Source organism: Xenopus tropicalis, chromosome 6 (genome assembly GCF_000004195.4).
Source record: "Xenopus tropicalis strain Nigerian chromosome 6, UCB_Xtro_10.0, whole genome shotgun sequence".
Lineage (NCBI taxonomy): Eukaryota > Metazoa > Chordata > Amphibia > Anura > Pipidae > Xenopus > Xenopus tropicalis.
Window position 1 is genome coordinate 24681555 of NC_030682.2, and position 18448 is coordinate 24700002.

General features: G+C 40.5%; 1 protein-coding gene across 3 annotated transcripts in view; it reads left to right on the forward strand.

Moving 5' to 3' along the window:
• Positions 1–18448, forward strand: part of mkx (mohawk homeobox) — an 82409-nt gene that overhangs the window by 12559 nt on the left and 51402 nt on the right. For all 3 annotated transcript variants that reach the window (XM_031904523.1, XM_031904525.1, XM_031904524.1), the window contains exon 3: positions 6786–6948. In XM_031904523.1, coding sequence (XP_031760383.1) covers positions 6786–6948 — 163 coding nt within the window. The remainder of the gene's footprint in view (positions 1–6785; positions 6949–18448) is intronic.

The following is an 18448-nucleotide window of genomic DNA, read 5'->3' on the forward strand; positions in this document are numbered from 1 at the left end:
TGATTGATGTGTGCTGTTCTGGTACTTTATTGTTATACTGTATATCAGTGCTGTCCAACTATTCCCATATTGTGGGCCAGCTATTCACTACACTACGCGGCATATTTATTATAGTGTGTAAAGGTGGCCATACAATTTAAAAATCTACAAGGTCTGCGGATCGTTTCCTGATATGCCCAAGGTGGGTGATATCGGGTTAAATGATCGGATTACAACAACGGGTATAGGGGTTGTCAGGCCAAGGACTGCATCAATGAGCCGTGGTGGTTCCCGATCCAACAGGAAAATCAAATCTGCCCAATCAACACCTGGTCGGGGGTCCCCATACACAAGCAGATAAGTTGCTGAATTGGTCTAAGGGACCCAAATTATCATCTGAAGTATTGCTTTCTAACGTGTAGGTGACTACACCTAATTGCTGATTGGTTGCTATGGGTAACATCACCGGTGATGTTGGCTAACACACTATAATAAATAAGCTCCATATGTTTTTAATGTCATCTGAGGTCTGTGGAGCACTTGAGCAGTCTGGGGGCTGTTAGGATCTGTTGGAGGGAAACATCTGGCCTCCAGTAAGAGTGTCCTGCTCTATAGTATACAGTGTTTTACTGGTGTATTGTGTGTTTTGCACAAAAAGGGAGGTCTTAGACGTCAACAATGTAGCTGGGACCCTATAGGGCTTATTTGCTGCTGCAAGGGTGATTTGCAAAGCGCAATTACAGATGCAATTCACCGTTGTTTTTATCTGCAATTTACCATTTTGCCGACAATTCCAGCATCATTATGACTCAGCGCAGTGTTGCAGTTGCCACAGTTGAATCTAGAGATGCGCCAGAACGAATGCAAATGTGGGTGTTTGATTTGATGAATTAGATACAGTCACATCCAGAGAGGGTATTGCATAATGTTAGGCACTCTGCCTTAATATGACGTCTGGTGCACATATTGACACGGCCTGCAGAGGGAACCCTGGAGATACCACCAGCTTGAAGATGGCTTTAGCTCTACGGTTTCCCTGCATTAGTAGCTAAATGGCTGTTGTGTTGTTTGCCTTGTTACGCTTTCTTATCTTAGGGACTCTGCCTTGTCCCCTCAGGTAGTAGAGCTGCCAAGTGACTGTTATGGAGTTGCTAAACAGTGCCGTATGTATTTCAACATGGATTTTACACAAAACTTTAAGGCTTCAGTGTAATGTTTGTTAAGTGAGACAGAGGTAAAAATGAGTTGGCCTAGGTCATGGGGGGTTACTTTGGGATCGAAGGTTCTGTCTATAACAGAATTGCACATGAGTGAACTTGCCCTTTGCTGTTCTTGCCAGTTGCACCAGGCTGGCCGGCCAATGGCTTTTGAGCAGTTTAGTTACAGACACCTGTCTAATGTGACGGCACAACAGTCTGCAAAACGGTGAGTTGTCACACACAGGCATGTGGCTATGGGGGCATGTAATGATTTGGGTTGTACCAATAGATATAAGTAGCAGGTGGGACACTTATAGTAAAGGTGGAATGTTCCTGTCTGATTTTCCTGAAAAATGTTTATAGATAATTATTGTACCCCATGGGGGGGGGGGTAGTATAAACTACATCTCCCATATAAATTTGTAAGTAATTTACTTAATAATAATTGTGGAGCCATTTCTGGTTAGATCCAAGCTTCTATCAGTTCCAGAGGGTTTTCAAACCTCCCCTCTAAACCCATGTTATTGGTGGTTCTGGAGATTGAGAGACAGACCCGTCAGTACATGGAGTGTTATAATATATTTATGTGGATATCAGATAGGGGTTCGGCAGGCCGACTCTGAGCTTTATTCTGTTAGTGCTGATGAGGAAAAGCACAGGGTTCAGGGGTCTTTGCAGATATTCCTTCCTATAAAGATAAAATAAAATATTTAAGATATATATGTTTATTAAGCTGCACCTTTATTAACCCCTTCAGTACTGAAATTACCAGGCCTTTATTCTTCAGTGACATTTAACAATGGCAGGAATTATAGAAGAGCCACAAAGTGAAAGTTTATACAGGGAGCAATGATCAGGTCAAGAGAGGCAAAAGCACCCCCCTCGCTCTCAAATGGACTCACCGCAAGTACATAAAATAAAAATACTTGTCAGTTGGTTAAACAAACCAGCGCTGTCAATAGTGAGCCAGTAATCTGATGGATGACATATGTATGGGCTGGATTATATTAAAATGATGTCCTACAGGAAAGCCTTTGGAGGCAACAGGCAGGCTAGGGGCCATAAATATCCCTTGGAGGGCCACTTCTAGCCTGGCAGGCCTCCAGTTGTTCTGCCCTGAATTATACTAATTAGCAAAAGGATTTATTCTGTGTATATGGGGCATATGCTGAACTACACTAGAATCCGTAATGCAGGTCTGTAAATGTACTGGGAGGTGAATATGCCAAGAGCTGTGTTAACGCAATCATTCTACCTGTAACTGAGCGCCTCTCACCCCTGTATATTATGATCATGGGACATTCCTGGGCAGCATATTGTATCAATATATGTGTTAGGATAATTAAATGTGTATGTTGGTTAGTTAGGGACATGCAGGCTGGAAGCATCTGTGGCTTTATCCCCATACACAAACCACAAGGAAAATATTAACGGGAAACTGTGTTTTTTTGTTGTTTTTTCATTTTTTACTCTTTTGTTTATATTGTACTAGAGTTCATTTTATTCATTTATAGACTTTTTAACCCTATAGAAGGCAGAAGGGTGCAAGTCTGGGAATGTTGCCACTTGTTAATACATATTAAAATGACCCCAAATCTATCCCTTTTGCCATAGGCCCAGTATTAGCAAATAATCATCAAAGCCTTAATAGATTAATGTTCAATAATTAAGGGTCAAGTATAAAAAGGAATGACTTGATGATGTGTGATGATGATTTAATGACTTGTAAGGCAGGGGCGGTGGGACCCCAGGGTAATCTGTAAAGGGAAACTCATCCCTTTTTATTTTTGATGGGCGGCTATTAATATATGGGTTCCATAAGGGCCTGCGTACGCAGAATGTTTCTGATTATAAGGAAAACAGTAGAGCTCATAGCCGTGTTGATGAGGACTCGATCGGTCTGTTTCCCATTATTTGCGGAAAAAGAAAAACAGTGACCTATGACAATAATTGCCTTCTCTATGGAAAATACACCCCGCCGTTTCTATCAAGCAGGGGCTCTTAGACAGGTACAAGTGTGTTGCATTAGGGAAGGTGATTTTCAGGCTGCATTATTATCTTGTAGTCTGGATGTTTGTACAGATGTGCAGGGATCGGCTGCTCATGGGTGCCTTGCATGGGGTGCCCAGGGGCTGCTCCTTCCACTCTCTTTAAAGGGGAAGTCATTTGTCTCCAGGCATCATATATAAGTCCCTTATGAATTGGCTGCTAGAAAATAAATGTTTTCCTTGAATGCATCTGGTATATGTTTTCTTCAAGAAACCACTAGTGCTAAACAAGCAGCAGCCAACTGTTAGCAGATTTATCAAGCAGTCATTAATATCTAGTGGAACATCATTATCTGGTGTTTTAGCCAGAATCACACTGGTGCTCAACCTAAAAAGAGTGTTGTCCAAGGCAAGCGGAGCGTGATGGGCTCAGGCTGCCCTACACTGACACCTACTGGAGTAATGCGTGTACTTAAAGGGATACATGTTACAGCAATCTGTGTGCAATTGTCTGCTCCTCTCCTCATGTAAGTGATGATAGAAAGAAACCAAAAGGCATGAAATGAGAGTACCCACAGGGTAATTAGTATGTATATGTGCTGTATAATATCATGCGCCCCCTGCAGGCGTCCAGCAGTGATGCCATTCAGTCATATAAGGCCCCGAATTGGGCTTAAACTGTGTAAAATGCTCAAAGTGAGTCGTTATTGTGCAGATAGTCTGACCGGGAAGGGGGGCAAGGAAGCAGATCTTAACTCTTCTAAAGGGTTAACTGGGCTGGAAAAGTACATATCAGTACCAGTACTCAGTGTAACAGCGCCCTAATGCCCAGTAAGAGGATTTATAGTCTGAAATTTGGAGACTGCACTCGAGACATTCCAGCAATCTTGTAGTCGGTTGAATCTCTGCGTTTGATCTAAACTTGCCAGCAATTGCATGAAATGGAATCTGTGCATTGGATTAACTCTAAACTTGCCAGTAATCGATTGCATGAAATGGAATCTGTGCATTGCATTAACTCTAGACTTGCCAGCAATAGATTGCATGAAATGGAATCTGTGCATTGGATTAACTCTAAACTTGCCAGTAATCGATTGCATGAAATGAGATCTGTGCATTGCATTAACTCTAGACTTGCCAGCAATAGATTGCATAAAATGAGATCTGTGCATTGCATTAACTCTAGACTTGCCAGCAATAGATTGCATAAAATGAGATCTGTGCATTGCATTAACTCTAGACTTGCCAGCAATAGATTGCATGATATGGAATACTTGCGTACTTTTCACACCCTGAACTGCACCCCCCCCCCATAATGCATATACAGCCCCTCCCTCCCCCAGCAGCCTCTGTAATCTATTAGCACAAGGTCTCTCCCATTCATGTAAATAGACCAGCGCACCTTTTAGTGTCCCATATAATAGGCCAACACACCTTTTCTACCTTGTTAGCCCCATGTAATGGATCAACTAACATATGGATAAATAGAGCAAACTCTCCCCCCGCTATAATGGATTATCTGCCAAAAATCTTTCCCCTACCATCCCTTTAGAAGATCATCATACAGTATATTATTGGCTTAGCTATCATAAGAGGCCATTGTACACCAATGGGGTTCCTGGGACGAGAGAGCCTGTACCATGTGAAAGACTTTTAGCATCTTGGAACCACATCCCATTGCCTTAATTCTGTGTTACATGAAGAAACCTGTGACATGGAATAATGTCAGCGTAGCATTAGTACATAAATGTGCTATGGGACCATTCATATCCATTTTGATACATTTTGTGGAAAATTAAATTGTCCTTTTATAAATCATCAAAAAGGCCAGAGCAGGAGTTTACAAATAACTTGTATACCAGTTCAACAATTTCATTAACAGGAAAGTTTCAATTCATTTTGTTTGCGATATTTTCCCAGGAAAGCAAAATTTTTTTTTTTTTTTTACATGAAATAAGGATTTTCGGCAAGGTCTGAAGGAGAGAAAATCACATTAAAATTAACAATGGGATGAATACAACTAATGAACAGAAATTCAAGTAGTAAAATGAAACCAGTGGTTAATATAAGGGTATTTATTACATTATTATAACAACCTTTATGGATCCTACCCAATTTCTAGATGTGGAATTAGCCAGAAGGAATTGATTTTATAATGGGGGAATAATTATATATATATATATATATATATATTTTTTTCTTCTTTTTAAAGGTTCTTCTATTTCCAGATCTTCTTCAGTCCCACAATCACCTCCCAGCACCACGTCGTTGTATCCTGTGTAATCAATCCCGGGGGCTGACATTTGCATTATATGCTCTCCGCCCCTCTATACGGATTGGGGACAGGAAGAAAACCTAAGGACAAAATCTGGGTGGGAATACAGGAGACTTAGCACTGGTCCATCAACTTCTCCTTTACAATGATTTCCCGAGTGTAATAATTAAATAGTGTATTACACAATACGCCCCACCATTCCCACCAACACACTTTTCCTTTTCCTGCTGATTTGAAATAGCACTAAAATCCCAAGTCCCCTTTTCCCTCCGCATTGTGTGGTTAAATGTGCAAATGGCAGCCTCCGCCTGGCCAAATTATAGCTCAATGAGGTGTGCGACGGCCTGTCATATGGACATAAATTATTAACCGCCAGCCAAGGCCTTATTGTATTAAATCTGGCCAGCTGAAATTGGAATTTCTGTCACATCTGGAAAAGTAAAAAATACCATTGTTCATCAAATCCAAATGCATTAGGAGAGAAATGAATATATTTAATTCTGCACGGGACTGTTTATACTCTGCTCGGAATGTTTCCCTCTTGTTGTACAAAACACGCCTTTCCCAGGCAAAAGCAGTAAATTTCAAACGTTACCCGTGGGTTTGAAATGATTTTCAGTTTTACAGTGGGATTTTGTTTTCCTCGCTAAGAAACCGTCCTTTTGTTGTAGCGGAGGTAGAAATAATGTGAAGTCTTTTCAATTTGTTTACAAGAAAACAAAAAGGTAGGAATGTTCCCTTGGCCAATGGAAAGCCAATTGGGTGAAGTGACTCCATGATGAGGGTAAGGCAGCCGCATACAAGGCTTGAAGTGTCCATTTAACCAAACAGAGCCGACGCTCTTGTGTGATCTGAAAAATGGATTGAAATCACTTTGGTAGAACATGGATTCTAATTAAGGACATTTCAAATTATGATTGGCCAGTTAATGCATTTGGCAGTATTTGTGTCATTTTCCAATTCCAATTTTATGCACCCTCAGCAGCCTGCTTAGGAGCCTATTGGTTGATCTACTGAATTAGGGTAATTATGAGTTTGTTGGGTCCTCTGCCTAGGTTGCCAAACTGATGGAAGATACAGTCATTCAACAAGTAAATCAAAGAAGCAGATGTACAAGTGTGGGGCTAGCATGTATCAATGGGTGGCTAGCTTACAAGGATAATCCGCTGGCATACAAATTCTCTCTCTGTACTAGAATTTGCAGTTTAGGATGTCGATGCCATATACTTTATAATGCTGTAAACTTGGTTCATAAATGAATACAGAGTAAACACAGTAAAACTAAGCTTAATGAATTAAGTCTTCAATGTGGATAATGATTTAACATGGTTATTTCTTTTGCAGAAGCTCCAGAGGTGCCAGTGGTAAAGTTAGGCACAAGCGTCAAGCTTTGCAAGATATGGCTCGGCCACTCAAGCAGTGGCTCTACAAGCACAGAGATAACCCCTACCCGACCAAGACCGAGAAAATCCTGCTGGCCCTTGGGTCTCAGATGACTCTGGTACAGGTAAATATATTATGGCTTTTTACAGCTTAATGAGTAGGTTCTGTAGCCACAGGGCACCCATTTGTTTAGTCATTTGTTTGTCTGCTTGGTGGGAGAAGGACAAAGTTGTTTTATAATGGTCTTTGCAAAATGTAGTCTTCATCTAGTACATGGACCTGTAGCACAAAGTGTGAGCTCAGCAACAGTCACATATTTATGGAGCAGCTGTAATAGGAAATAGCGAAGTTGGAGGGGTTCTGTGTATTTGTCAGGTTATAATTATTATGATTCTTATTATTAATATGTATTTATGAAGCACCAAATATTCTGCAGCGCTGTACAATAAGTCACGTATGTTGACTTATTGATTAAAAGATCCAAATATAAAAAGCATATGAATGAATACAAATAAGAATACTTAATCCTTGTTTTCGTAAGAATTTTTGTACACTTACAAAAAAAAAAAACACAAAAATCTCTAAAACCATAAATAAAATAAAGATTGTTACAATTTGAAACCTATTGACTTCTACATGACCTCAGCAGCTTTTAGATGCTTTATTTTTTTATTAGTGTTTTTCGTGGTTTTTGCGCTTGAAAAGTTACAAAAAAATTCCTGTCTTTGACTAATTAGTAAAATACATGATTTTTAGCACTAAAAAATGATTTGTGAAAACTAACGTTAGTAAATGGGCCACTGGGTTTCTACTGATAATCAATTGTCTATAGAAAAAAAAGGGAAAGTTGTGCTCACCACTGAATTTTATACCTTTTTAGCAGGGGTGCAATGAGGCTGTGACCACAAAATTCATAAAAAGACAAGAGTCTGCACTCTTAATATACTCTTAATATTAATAATGGCCGAGTACAGAGGGCTCTTGTCTTTGTCTGATGGATAGTGGTTACTACCAGCAACCATAATACTAACTGGGGGCAGTATGTACACTATAAATACTCTTTTCTCATTAATCTTTGTTTCCTGGCATGTGTTGACAAGTGCTGACTCTACCATTAATACTAATACTTATGCTGTTGAGTATACCATGACTGTGCTAACCCCATGTACATTCAGGGGAAGATGCCCTGCCCTTACCTAGAATTTCACTGGAATAAAGTGCATGAGCTTTTGAGGCAAAAGTACAAATTGGGTAGACAAATGCTTGTTCATGACGGCTGCACAATTTTAGCCCATTATGCAGCATCTGTGCAATGAGTTGAACTTTATAAATGGGACCAATGGTTCCTTTCTGCTGAACGCGGTCTTATTAATGTGAAACTTTATATCATAGTCCCCTACCATGGACAAAAGCAGGAAGGTAGTATGGAGCCAGTTTGATAGACAAAGGTGGAAAATTCTTCTGTCAAATTGCTCTGAGAACTCTCTGGGTTTTCAAGAAAAAAGGAAGATATGCCAGAAAAAATATTTTCCATACCTGTGTAACAGTCATTTATTATTCTAAGATGAATAATGCCCTGCTTCAGCCTTGCAACTGCGACAAAACACAGCGCCATGGCTGCTCCCCGCCACCCTTCTCCCCAAAATACTCCCATATGTTGTTTCCTGCCAAGAGGCTCTGAAATTTATTTGCACTTGACAATCCATGATAATATAAGGTGTGCAGCGTAACATCGAGGACAAAAGGCAGGTTACACCCTGTATTGTGTAATCCCGCGCGTCTGGTATCATTCATCCTCGGCTTCAGTCTGTTCTTGGCGTAAGGCCGCTGACGGACCTGATGAGGTGAAATGGTTAGCTTCTGAAAAATTTCTATAAAAAACATTTGTTATTCTTCTCTCACTCTCTCCGGCGTGTGTAAAGTGGTATTGCATAAGGAGGGCACACCTGGATCCGCTTAATGTATAATAATGTCTGATTCTCTTTATTAAACATTCGATCTGATAAATCTCATTTTCCTCGCTAAAGCGCCTTTTACCGCTGCCCTCCCAACCCCATAGAATCTCACTTTCATGCTGTGCGCTTTCTATATGAAAGGCATGTGTCGGTGCTTGTCATAATACAAGCTGGGGTTGTCTGCGAGCGCCTTATGTTCACAGATGGGTAGACATGTTCCATATGTTTGAATCCAAAAATATATGTTACTGGTGGTGCTTTGCTTAAAGAGGCCGACATAGCAAACCAATAAAAAAAGAGCATTAATGTGCTATGATATGTGTCAGATTCTATCAGCGCTAAAGGAAACATCTATGAAAATATAATTCAGCCATCAGTTTTGTGTTATTGGTCTTGTTCATTGTGGAAAGGCATTGTGTACAATTTAGTTCATTTGAAGACATAGGCCTAAATATAAAAATACAATACATTGTGCTTTACTGAGTAATACGAAGCATATTGACTGGCACAGGCTGATTGATTTGTTCTGGGGTTTCTGTGTGTGTGTGTATGTGTGTGTGTTTGTGTGTGTGTATGTATGTGTGTGTATGTGTGTATGTCTGTGTGTGTGTGTGTGTATGTGTGTGTGTATGTCTGTGTGTATGTCTGTGTGTGTGTATGTGTGTGTGTGTGTTTGTGTGTGTGTATGTATGTGTGTGTATGTGTGTATGTCTGTGTGTGTGTGTGTGTATGTGTGTGTGTATGTATGTGTGTATGTCTGTGTGTGTGTGTGTGTATGTGTGTGTGTATGTGTGTGTGTATGTCTGTGTGTGTGTATGTGTGTGTGTGTGTGTGTGTATGTCTGTGTGTGTGTATGTGTGTGTGTGTGTGTATGTCTGTGTGTGTGTGTATGTGTGTGTGTGTGTGTGTGTATGTCTCTGTGTGTGTGTGTGTGTGTATGTGTGTGTGTGTGTGTGTGTGTGTGTGTGTATGTGTGTGTGTGTGTGTGTATGTATGTCTGTGTGTGTGTGTGTGTATGTGTGTGTGTGTGTGTGTGTGTATGTGTGTGTGTGTGTGTGTGTGTGTGTGTGTGTGTGTGTGTGTGTGTGTGTGTGTGTGTATGTCTGTGTGTGTGTGTGTGTGTGTGTGTGTGTGTGTGTGTGTGTGTGTGTATGTGTGTGTGTGTGTGTGTGTGTGTGTGTGTGTGTGTATGTGTGTGTGTATGTCTGTGTGTGTATTTGTGTGTGTGTGCGTCCTGTAGAGAGAGATCCCAAATACACTTGTACTGACCTGCATTAGTTCTCAACGGGGGATATAGGTGAAATGTCTGTATGGGGAGGCTACCAATGGAAGACTTTACCTAGTAATATATCCATTAATCTCTTTTCCTCCCTAAATCTTCATTGTTCTCTTTCTATGCTTCTTAGTAAAATGATATGCAGATGCACAACTGAATTTGGTGCATCCCAAACATCTTCCATATGCATTTAGGGTGAAGACACACTGAGCTACTAGTAGCAGCTACTTTTTTACAGCTACTAAAATCCAGAAAATACCCTGCCATAGACAATACTGAGAATTGCCTCTGTTAAAACACACATAGAGACAATTATCAGTAAATGATCAGCATTGTCTTTTTTTTTTATTGTTTTTGTAGCTGTGACAAGTAGCTGCTACTAGTAGCTCCGTGTGTCTTCACCCTTATACTGTATGTGCTTGGTATCAGTAGGAGTTGGGAGTGTTGATTGTTTAAATATTTAGAGCATATCATTACTGGCAGGATAAATATTCTAAATACAGGAATGGGACCCTAAATTATTTTTATCAGACCTAATGTATAGAGATCCGAATTATGGAAAGATCCCTTATTTGGAAATTCCCAGGTCCTAAGCATTGTGAATAATAGATCCTATATCTGTAATATGTTTCCTTTGTATACAGCACCCCACTTACACAACTCAGAGCAAGTAATGTGTGTTGTAAAAGAATAATACTATATGTATATTGTCACTGACTAACACAATAGATCATTCAGACAACACTGACACATACACAGCCCCAGGGCTAGATAGGGATTTTTTTTAAAAAAACACTTCCAAAGAAAAACAAAATGATGAAATATGAGTAGAGAAATGACATATCAAAGTGACATTATATTACACTAGTCACAAGTATTTTTATTCACCTTCTGTTTTCTGATCTCATTGATGACAATCTCCCTTACGATTTTCGTTATTGTTTGGTCTGTTGTATCATCCTTTTTCCTCTCAGAGACCACAGGTGACCAACCAGGGCTAGATAGGATGTACCTACAAGTCATCCAAAACCTTAGACTGATCCTCTGCAAAGTCTGTAGGAAGTCAGTGGTTCTTGTTGGGTTAGAAGAAGACTTTTTAAATACTTCCATAGAGGAAGGTCTTTTATTGTTAATGTAATCATCTTTCATTTATACGTGGTTCTGTGCATTCCACCACATGGCAATGACGAGGTAAAGCATCTCATATCTCCTACCAGTTCTGTAATGATCACTGCTCAGCACAGTTGAGCAAGGCCAGATTTTCCTACCCTTACCACTGTTCTCCAATGAATGTCCAGCCTTATGTCAAAGTCCCACATAGCAGATACCAAGATTAGAGATAAAGGGAGATATAGGGGAAAATTGGTGTATAAGCCACTCAATCACAGTTCTAAGGATATCTAGGACAGCAGAAAGTACTCAACACTGATCTCGCCAAATCAGCCTTCAAGCTGGGGTTTCAGGTGTATCCAGGAGCACAAATAGAATACTAAGTAGCCTTTAGGTGGAGCACCCCCTGTCACTTCTCCAGGCCCCCTCAAGGAGGACAGCACCTCAGCTTTGGAACCACTGACCTCTGCATTATGAATTTATAAAAAAAGTCGTACAAGTCAGTATACGTATAAGATATTCCTCCCAGTTTTCCTGATCAGCCTCAATTCTTTTACCCCAAAAGTAGTAGGGCTTGCAGGTTATGGGAGATAGCTCTTAGTACAAGTGAGGGAATACAGGGGTAGGGGAGATAGCTCTTAGTACAAGTGAGGGAATACAGGGTTATGGGAGATAGCTCTCAGTACAAGTGAGGGAATACAGGGGTATGGGAGATAGCTCTCAGTACAAGTGAGGGAATACAGGGGTAGGGGAGATAGCTCTCAGTACAAGTGAGGGAATACAGGGGTATGGGAGATAGCTCTCAGTACAAGTGAGGGAATACAGGGGTAGGGGAGATAGCTCTCAGTACAAGTGAGGGAATACAGGGTTATGGGAGATAGCTCTCAGTACAAGTGAGGGAATACAGGGGTAGGGGAGATAGCTCTCAGTACAAGTGAGGGAATACAGGGGTAGGGGAGATAGCTCTCAGTACAAGTGAGGGAATACAGGGGTAGGGGAGATAGCTCTTAGTACAAGTGAGGGAATACAGGGGTAGGGGAGATAGCTCTCAGTACAAGTGAGGGAATACAGGGGTATGGGAGATAGCTCTCAGTACAAGTGAGGGAATACAGGGGTAGGGGAGATAGCTCTCAGTACAAGTGAGGGAATACAGGGTTATGGGAGATAGCTCTCAGTACAAGTGAGGGAATACAGGGGTAGGGGAGATAGCTCTCAGTACAAGTGAGGGAATACAGGGGTATGGGAGATAGCTCTCAGTACAAGTGAGGGAATACAGGGGTATGGGAGATAGCTCTCAGTACAAGTGAGGGAATACAGGGGTAGGGGAGATAGCTCTTAGTACAAGTGAGGGAATACAGGGGTAGGGGGGATAGCTCTCAGTACAAGTGAGGGAATACAGGGGTAGGGGAGATAGCTCTCAGTACAAGTGAGGGAATACAGGGGTAGGGGAGATATCTCTCAGTACAAGTGAGGGAATACAGGGGTATGGGAGATAGCTCTCAGTACAAGTGAGGGAATACAGGGGTAGGGGAGATAGCTCTTAGTACAAGTGAGGGAATACAGGGGTAGGGGAGATAGCTCTCAGTACAAGTGAGGGAATACAGGGGTAGGGGGGATAGCTCTCAGTACAAGTGAGGGAATACAGGGGTATGGGAGATAGCTCTTAGTACAAGTTGATCCAGGGATTGCCATCTTGGAGTCAGGAAGGAATTTTTTCCCCTCTGTGGCAAATTAGAGAGGCTTCAGATGGGGTTTTTTGCCTTCCTCTGGATCAACTAGCAGTTAGGCAGGTTATATATAGGCATTATGGTTGAACGTGATGGACGTATGTCTTTTTTCAAACTAACTTACTATGTAACTATAAAAGTGGGCAGGGATCCAGGAAGATCTGAGGCATGTCTGGTGACTAATGGCTACTTTAGATCGAAAGGCCATAAAATGTCCTGATCTGTCATTTTTAAATGTCGGCAAGTACTGTGAATTCTACCAGTAGGACTGCTTTGCATTTGGCACTAGTAATATAAGACCATTTCTGTATTGCACACATTTTGCAGACTAGTGTCCCACAACAATGCTGAAATGAAATAAATCCATTTGCCTGGTGACTCAGGTCAGCCTGCCCCAGGGCCCAATTACAACCTGACATTTTAAACAGCATATTAGTTACAGCTGAAAACAGCCTGCTATGATGTATATTTTATGCCTCGCCTTATATGGATTGCTATGTAAAATCATTTTTGCAGTGGAAAACTTGGAAATACAGTTTTATGGATTATGTGTATTGTGTTACTTCACAGTGTTTCATTGCAAGGTACTTATAATTCAAGTCACTGGCAAAACATGTTATTTTTTCACCACATGTAGACATATTAAATCCCAGCGCTGTCACGTAAGTAATCCTTAATACGTGACCTTTCCAGTAAATGGCTTTGCAGCATATTGAATGAAAATGAGAGAGAACGTAGCAGCAGTTAAAACATGCACGTACAGACGGGACAGCAACCTTCACTCAACCTTCCATCCTATGATGTGTTAATCTGGTGCTAGACACCATACCTGCTGGGCCACGGACATGTTCTGCTGGTTTGTCCATTAACCTCACGGTACTCAGTCCCCACCTACCATGCACATTGCATCTGTATTGCTCGTATGATAGAGAGTTCATGGTGCAGAGAATGTTAATAATATATATGGATTTATTTAATGAGGAACTTCTGTTGGGATTCTGTCATGATTTTTATGGGGTACTTTTTATTTCTAAATTACGGTTTACATACCAAATAATTCACTCTGCCATTTAAAATGTTATTCTTGAACCAACAAATGTATTTTTTAGCTGTAATATTGGTGTGTAGGTGCCATCTCAGTGCATTGTGCCTGAGTCTGAGCTTTCAGAAGGAGCCAGCGCTATACATTAAAACTGCTGTTATTTCTCCTACTTCCATGTAACTGGAGGAGTCCCAAGCCGGACTTGGATTTCTTACTATTTAGTGCTATTCTGATACCTACTGGGAGCTGCTATCTTGCTCCCTTCCCATTGTTCTACTGATCGGCTGCTGGGAGGTTGGGGGGGGGGGATATCACTCCAACTTGCAGCTCAGCAGTAAAGTGTGACTGAAGTTTATCAGAGCACAGGTCACATGGCTGTGACACCCTGGTAAATGAAGAATATGGCTAGCCCCATGTGACATTTCAAAATTAATTATAAAAAAAATCTGTTTGCACTTTCAAAAAACCGATTACAATGCAAGATTCTGCTGGAGAAGCTCTATTGTTAATTTGAAGAAAACATGATTTCCCATGACAGTATTTCTTTAAATGGATGATTGTGTCATGTTATCCAATGTGGGCATCAAGCTCCCTGCCTCCCAAGTCATTTATGTCATCTGGGGAAAGGAATGATAGAGAGTACACCAAGCATCTACACCTCCTACCAGATCTATTTTGTGTTGGGAAGATGATTTATGGGGTTCTCACATAGGTCTTCAGGCAAAAAATAAAATTTGGATTTAAGGATTAATGTCAAACTGGATGACATCCCTGAGAGGAAGAAAGCTGGTCCTTTGCTACCCAACCCCCTGTATTAGGTTGTCCGTGTTAGGGGTTCTGTATAAAAAATCCTAAAGGTAGCAATACACATGTAGATTTGTCAAGCTTATCGTGAAACGATTTTTAAAAGTACGGTTTGTCCTTCAACGAAAACAACCATTTCAATTGATATTGTCTAGTTGAAGGCCGGACCAGAAGGATGTTATGTATATGCTTTTGTATAAACTCTTTTCAATCTGAACATTTCTTTGTGTATCCTTCATTCGGCACAAAGCTTTCATTGCAAAACATTTGGTTGTACAACATGTACAAAGATAAAAATATTTAACTTATATCTTTGTAATTATATATTTACTGCTGTAATTTATTGAAATGAAAGTTTGTACCAAAGAATGAACAGTCAGTAACTGCAATCTCTGTAATCATTTTGTCATCGAAGCACCACCCCACACATGTGCGGTTTCCAAATTGTTAAGTGATTGAAATCTGTCCTTCCCGTCAATGGACAAATTTCATCATTCAAAGACAAATTTCAAAACCTGATCAAATTTCTGATGGATGTTGGAAGAAACATCGCCAGATGTACAGATGTTCTGTGCACACCAACCTTATGATAATTTGGCAATTTTGTCAGATCACTCTGCAATAGGTCGTTAAGTAAAGAACAATTGTTATGTTTATGGCCAGCTTAACATAACCAACCCATATGATGTCCTGGAAGGCTTGCAGTGATAGGTTGGTCTCCAGCTGCTATTACTCCTAATAAGCAAAGTGGAGGAATGGTGAAACATCTGCTCATACAGTGAGATGGACACACATTCTGCTTGTGTGCTTTGTCTGAAGGAGATGAGCTGAATGGTTACACCTTAAATGGAGAAGTCCAATGTGAGAATAGGGTAGCTTGTACCACAACCTATTGAAAATGAATCTCAATATGCAACTATCATCTTGCATTCTGCTTTTCAGTGGGCTGAAGATTTGTAGTCATTGAAAATATAGGTATGGGATTTCTTTTCCAGAGCCACGTGGTCCAGAATGGTCTCCAACCTGATACTATCGCTACTCATTGCCAAATATTGATTCCTGCTTGGTTCATTGAGCCTCTGTAACAATAGGACAATGCTTAGTAATTGTAACTTACCCAACATAAACATATATGTTCTATTAATGTTCCAATGTATTACCTTGTACAATAGATTTTATGGACAGAGCTTCAAATTGCAGAAGAAACACTAGATCCCAAGGACTCTGAAAAAGAAAGATTTCTTCTTTCTTCCCATACCCATATCTGCCTCCCTACACACAGGCCTTGTTGGCCATATGACACCACTATGCATGCCGACATGCCACAAGGCTACTACATATTTGCACTGAGGGACTCCTATGTTCTCCAAAAAATCAACTTGCTTATTGATTGCCTTTGATTTATTCAGTTAATGTGTTTGTAGTCTCTGCCCTTCCATCATGTTCCATTCTCTTTCTCCTCTGCTCACAACAGTCAGCCGACCGCAGCTATGTACAAAAGGGATAAATATGTGGGTAGCCTGTACCTTGGTACTGATCAAGTTCTGGCCTTTTATTGATTGATAATGTGGTTTCTCCAGTTACGTGGGAGAGGGTGATGTTTCAGTACATCTCCAGCACTCTTTGGTTAATTTACACTTTAGAATAATATTCCTCAATCAGAAGCAAATAAGATCATTTTCACATTATTTTGAAATTTCTGCTGTGCCATCCCCATGACCTGATATTCTGTAGATGACATTTTTCATTTGAAACTGTCCAATTTTGGGGGCTACAGACCTTGAATTTCTAGGACTGAGTCACCATGAACAATTCAGGCTGCTCTCCGCTTTGCTCCAAGGGTCCTTTCTCCTAAAGACTTGTCAGGTAGCTATTCTTGGGCCACTATACCACTGAAAATTATGGGTTTTTTTCTATAAAAAAGAGCAAACCCTAGGATATCAGGTCTTATGGACGGCATAGCTGACAATTCAGAATAGTTTCAGTATATCTTAAGAATAGTACTTTTTTTTTTACACTCAGGCTGAGTTGGGGCTAGGGGCATGGGTCAGGCACTTGCTCAAAAAGTTCATTACAAAAAAGTCCAACCCTGCATTTCATGTAGATATGCAAATAATATTACACATTCTTGTATAATAGATATTCTGAAATACTGTTATGGGCTTGCAAATGAAAGTCAAGCCTGTGGGACAGATTATATTTAACAAGTGGTGTCTGTGGGGCCAGTGGACAGACTGAAGGTTATAAATTTGGCTTGGAGCTCAGCATCCTGCTTGTGGGCCATCAGTTGGACAGAGCTGCTGTAATGTCCATAAAAACATCAGACAAATATTTCTCACCTTGGGTGAGATCCTATATGTTGGAAAGAACAGCCTCTGGAGCGTAGGATTGTTTGTTAGGTGGAGGGCAGCCAGCGCCAGTTTCAAGCCATTCATGCTTATTTCAAAGCTGTGGAAATACAAACCTTCCATGTCCAACATAATTCATCTCCTCCAACATCTTCTTGCTCCGCTACATCTGAGCCTATTCACAAGTGGGTTGTCTGCTTTGCCCTTAAATTCATCTGTGTTATTGTTGTGTCATTGCAAATCTCATGAATTGGAGTGTCCCATATATCAGCTAAAGTGCACAGTGACATTTTAGGCACCTTGGTGCATTAAAAAATGGACCTTTTCCAAAGCAGTTCTTCTGGTCTTCTCTCCTAAAGGGCATGTCATGATGATTAATAGGACGGAGCGCTTGGAAGGCAGAATGAAAGAGGCATGCTTGCTTGTACAGTCCACGTAAGTTGTTATATCAAAATACAGGGGCCGTAAACCAATGACTTTGACACTAAAATGTTGACACAGAGCCTTCTGTACTTTTCCAGCAACGCCAGCTTTATATAAAGCAACATTTTCTGCAAGTGACAAGTCCAATGTGACTGGAAATAGTTTTGAGTTGCAGAACATAGTTACATCTGACTTGTTTTAGAGGGAGCCAAGAACATTAAAGCAACAGAAATATTTTCTTTAATACCCATTTAACAGAGTTAGAGCAGCAGTCTCCTACCAAATTGTCCATCATGCATTACTTATTTTCTGTACAGAGGGAAATATCAATTCTATTTGTTTGGCTTCTTGGAGCTGCAATTTCCCCTTAATTCCAAACACCTACTAAATTGATCCATCTCCTGTTCTGCACTTGAGTGCTGAAGGTTGCCACCACCTATTCATTAATAACAACGTATTGTGGGGCCTAAAAGACTTCATAGCGTACAGGTATAGGACCTGTTATCCAGAATGCTTTGGGCCTAAGGTTTTCCGGATAAGGGGTCTTTCCATGATTTGGATCTCCATTTAACCATTAAATAAACCCAATAGGGCTGTTCTGCCCCCAATAAGGGGTAATTATATCTTAGTTGGGATCAAGTACAGGTACAGTTTTATTATTACAGAGAAAAGGGAATCATTTAACCATTAAATAAACCCAATAGGGCTGTTCTGCCCCCAATAAGGGGTAATTATATCTTAGTTGGGATCAAGTACAGGTACAGTTTTATTATTACAGAGAAAAGGGAATCATTTAACCATTAAATAAACCCAATAGGACTGTTCTGCCCCAATAAGGGGTAATTATATCTTAGTTGGGATCAAGTACAGGTACTGTTTTATTATTACAGAGAAAAAAGAAATATGTTTTAAAATTGGGGGGTCTATGGGAGATGGCCT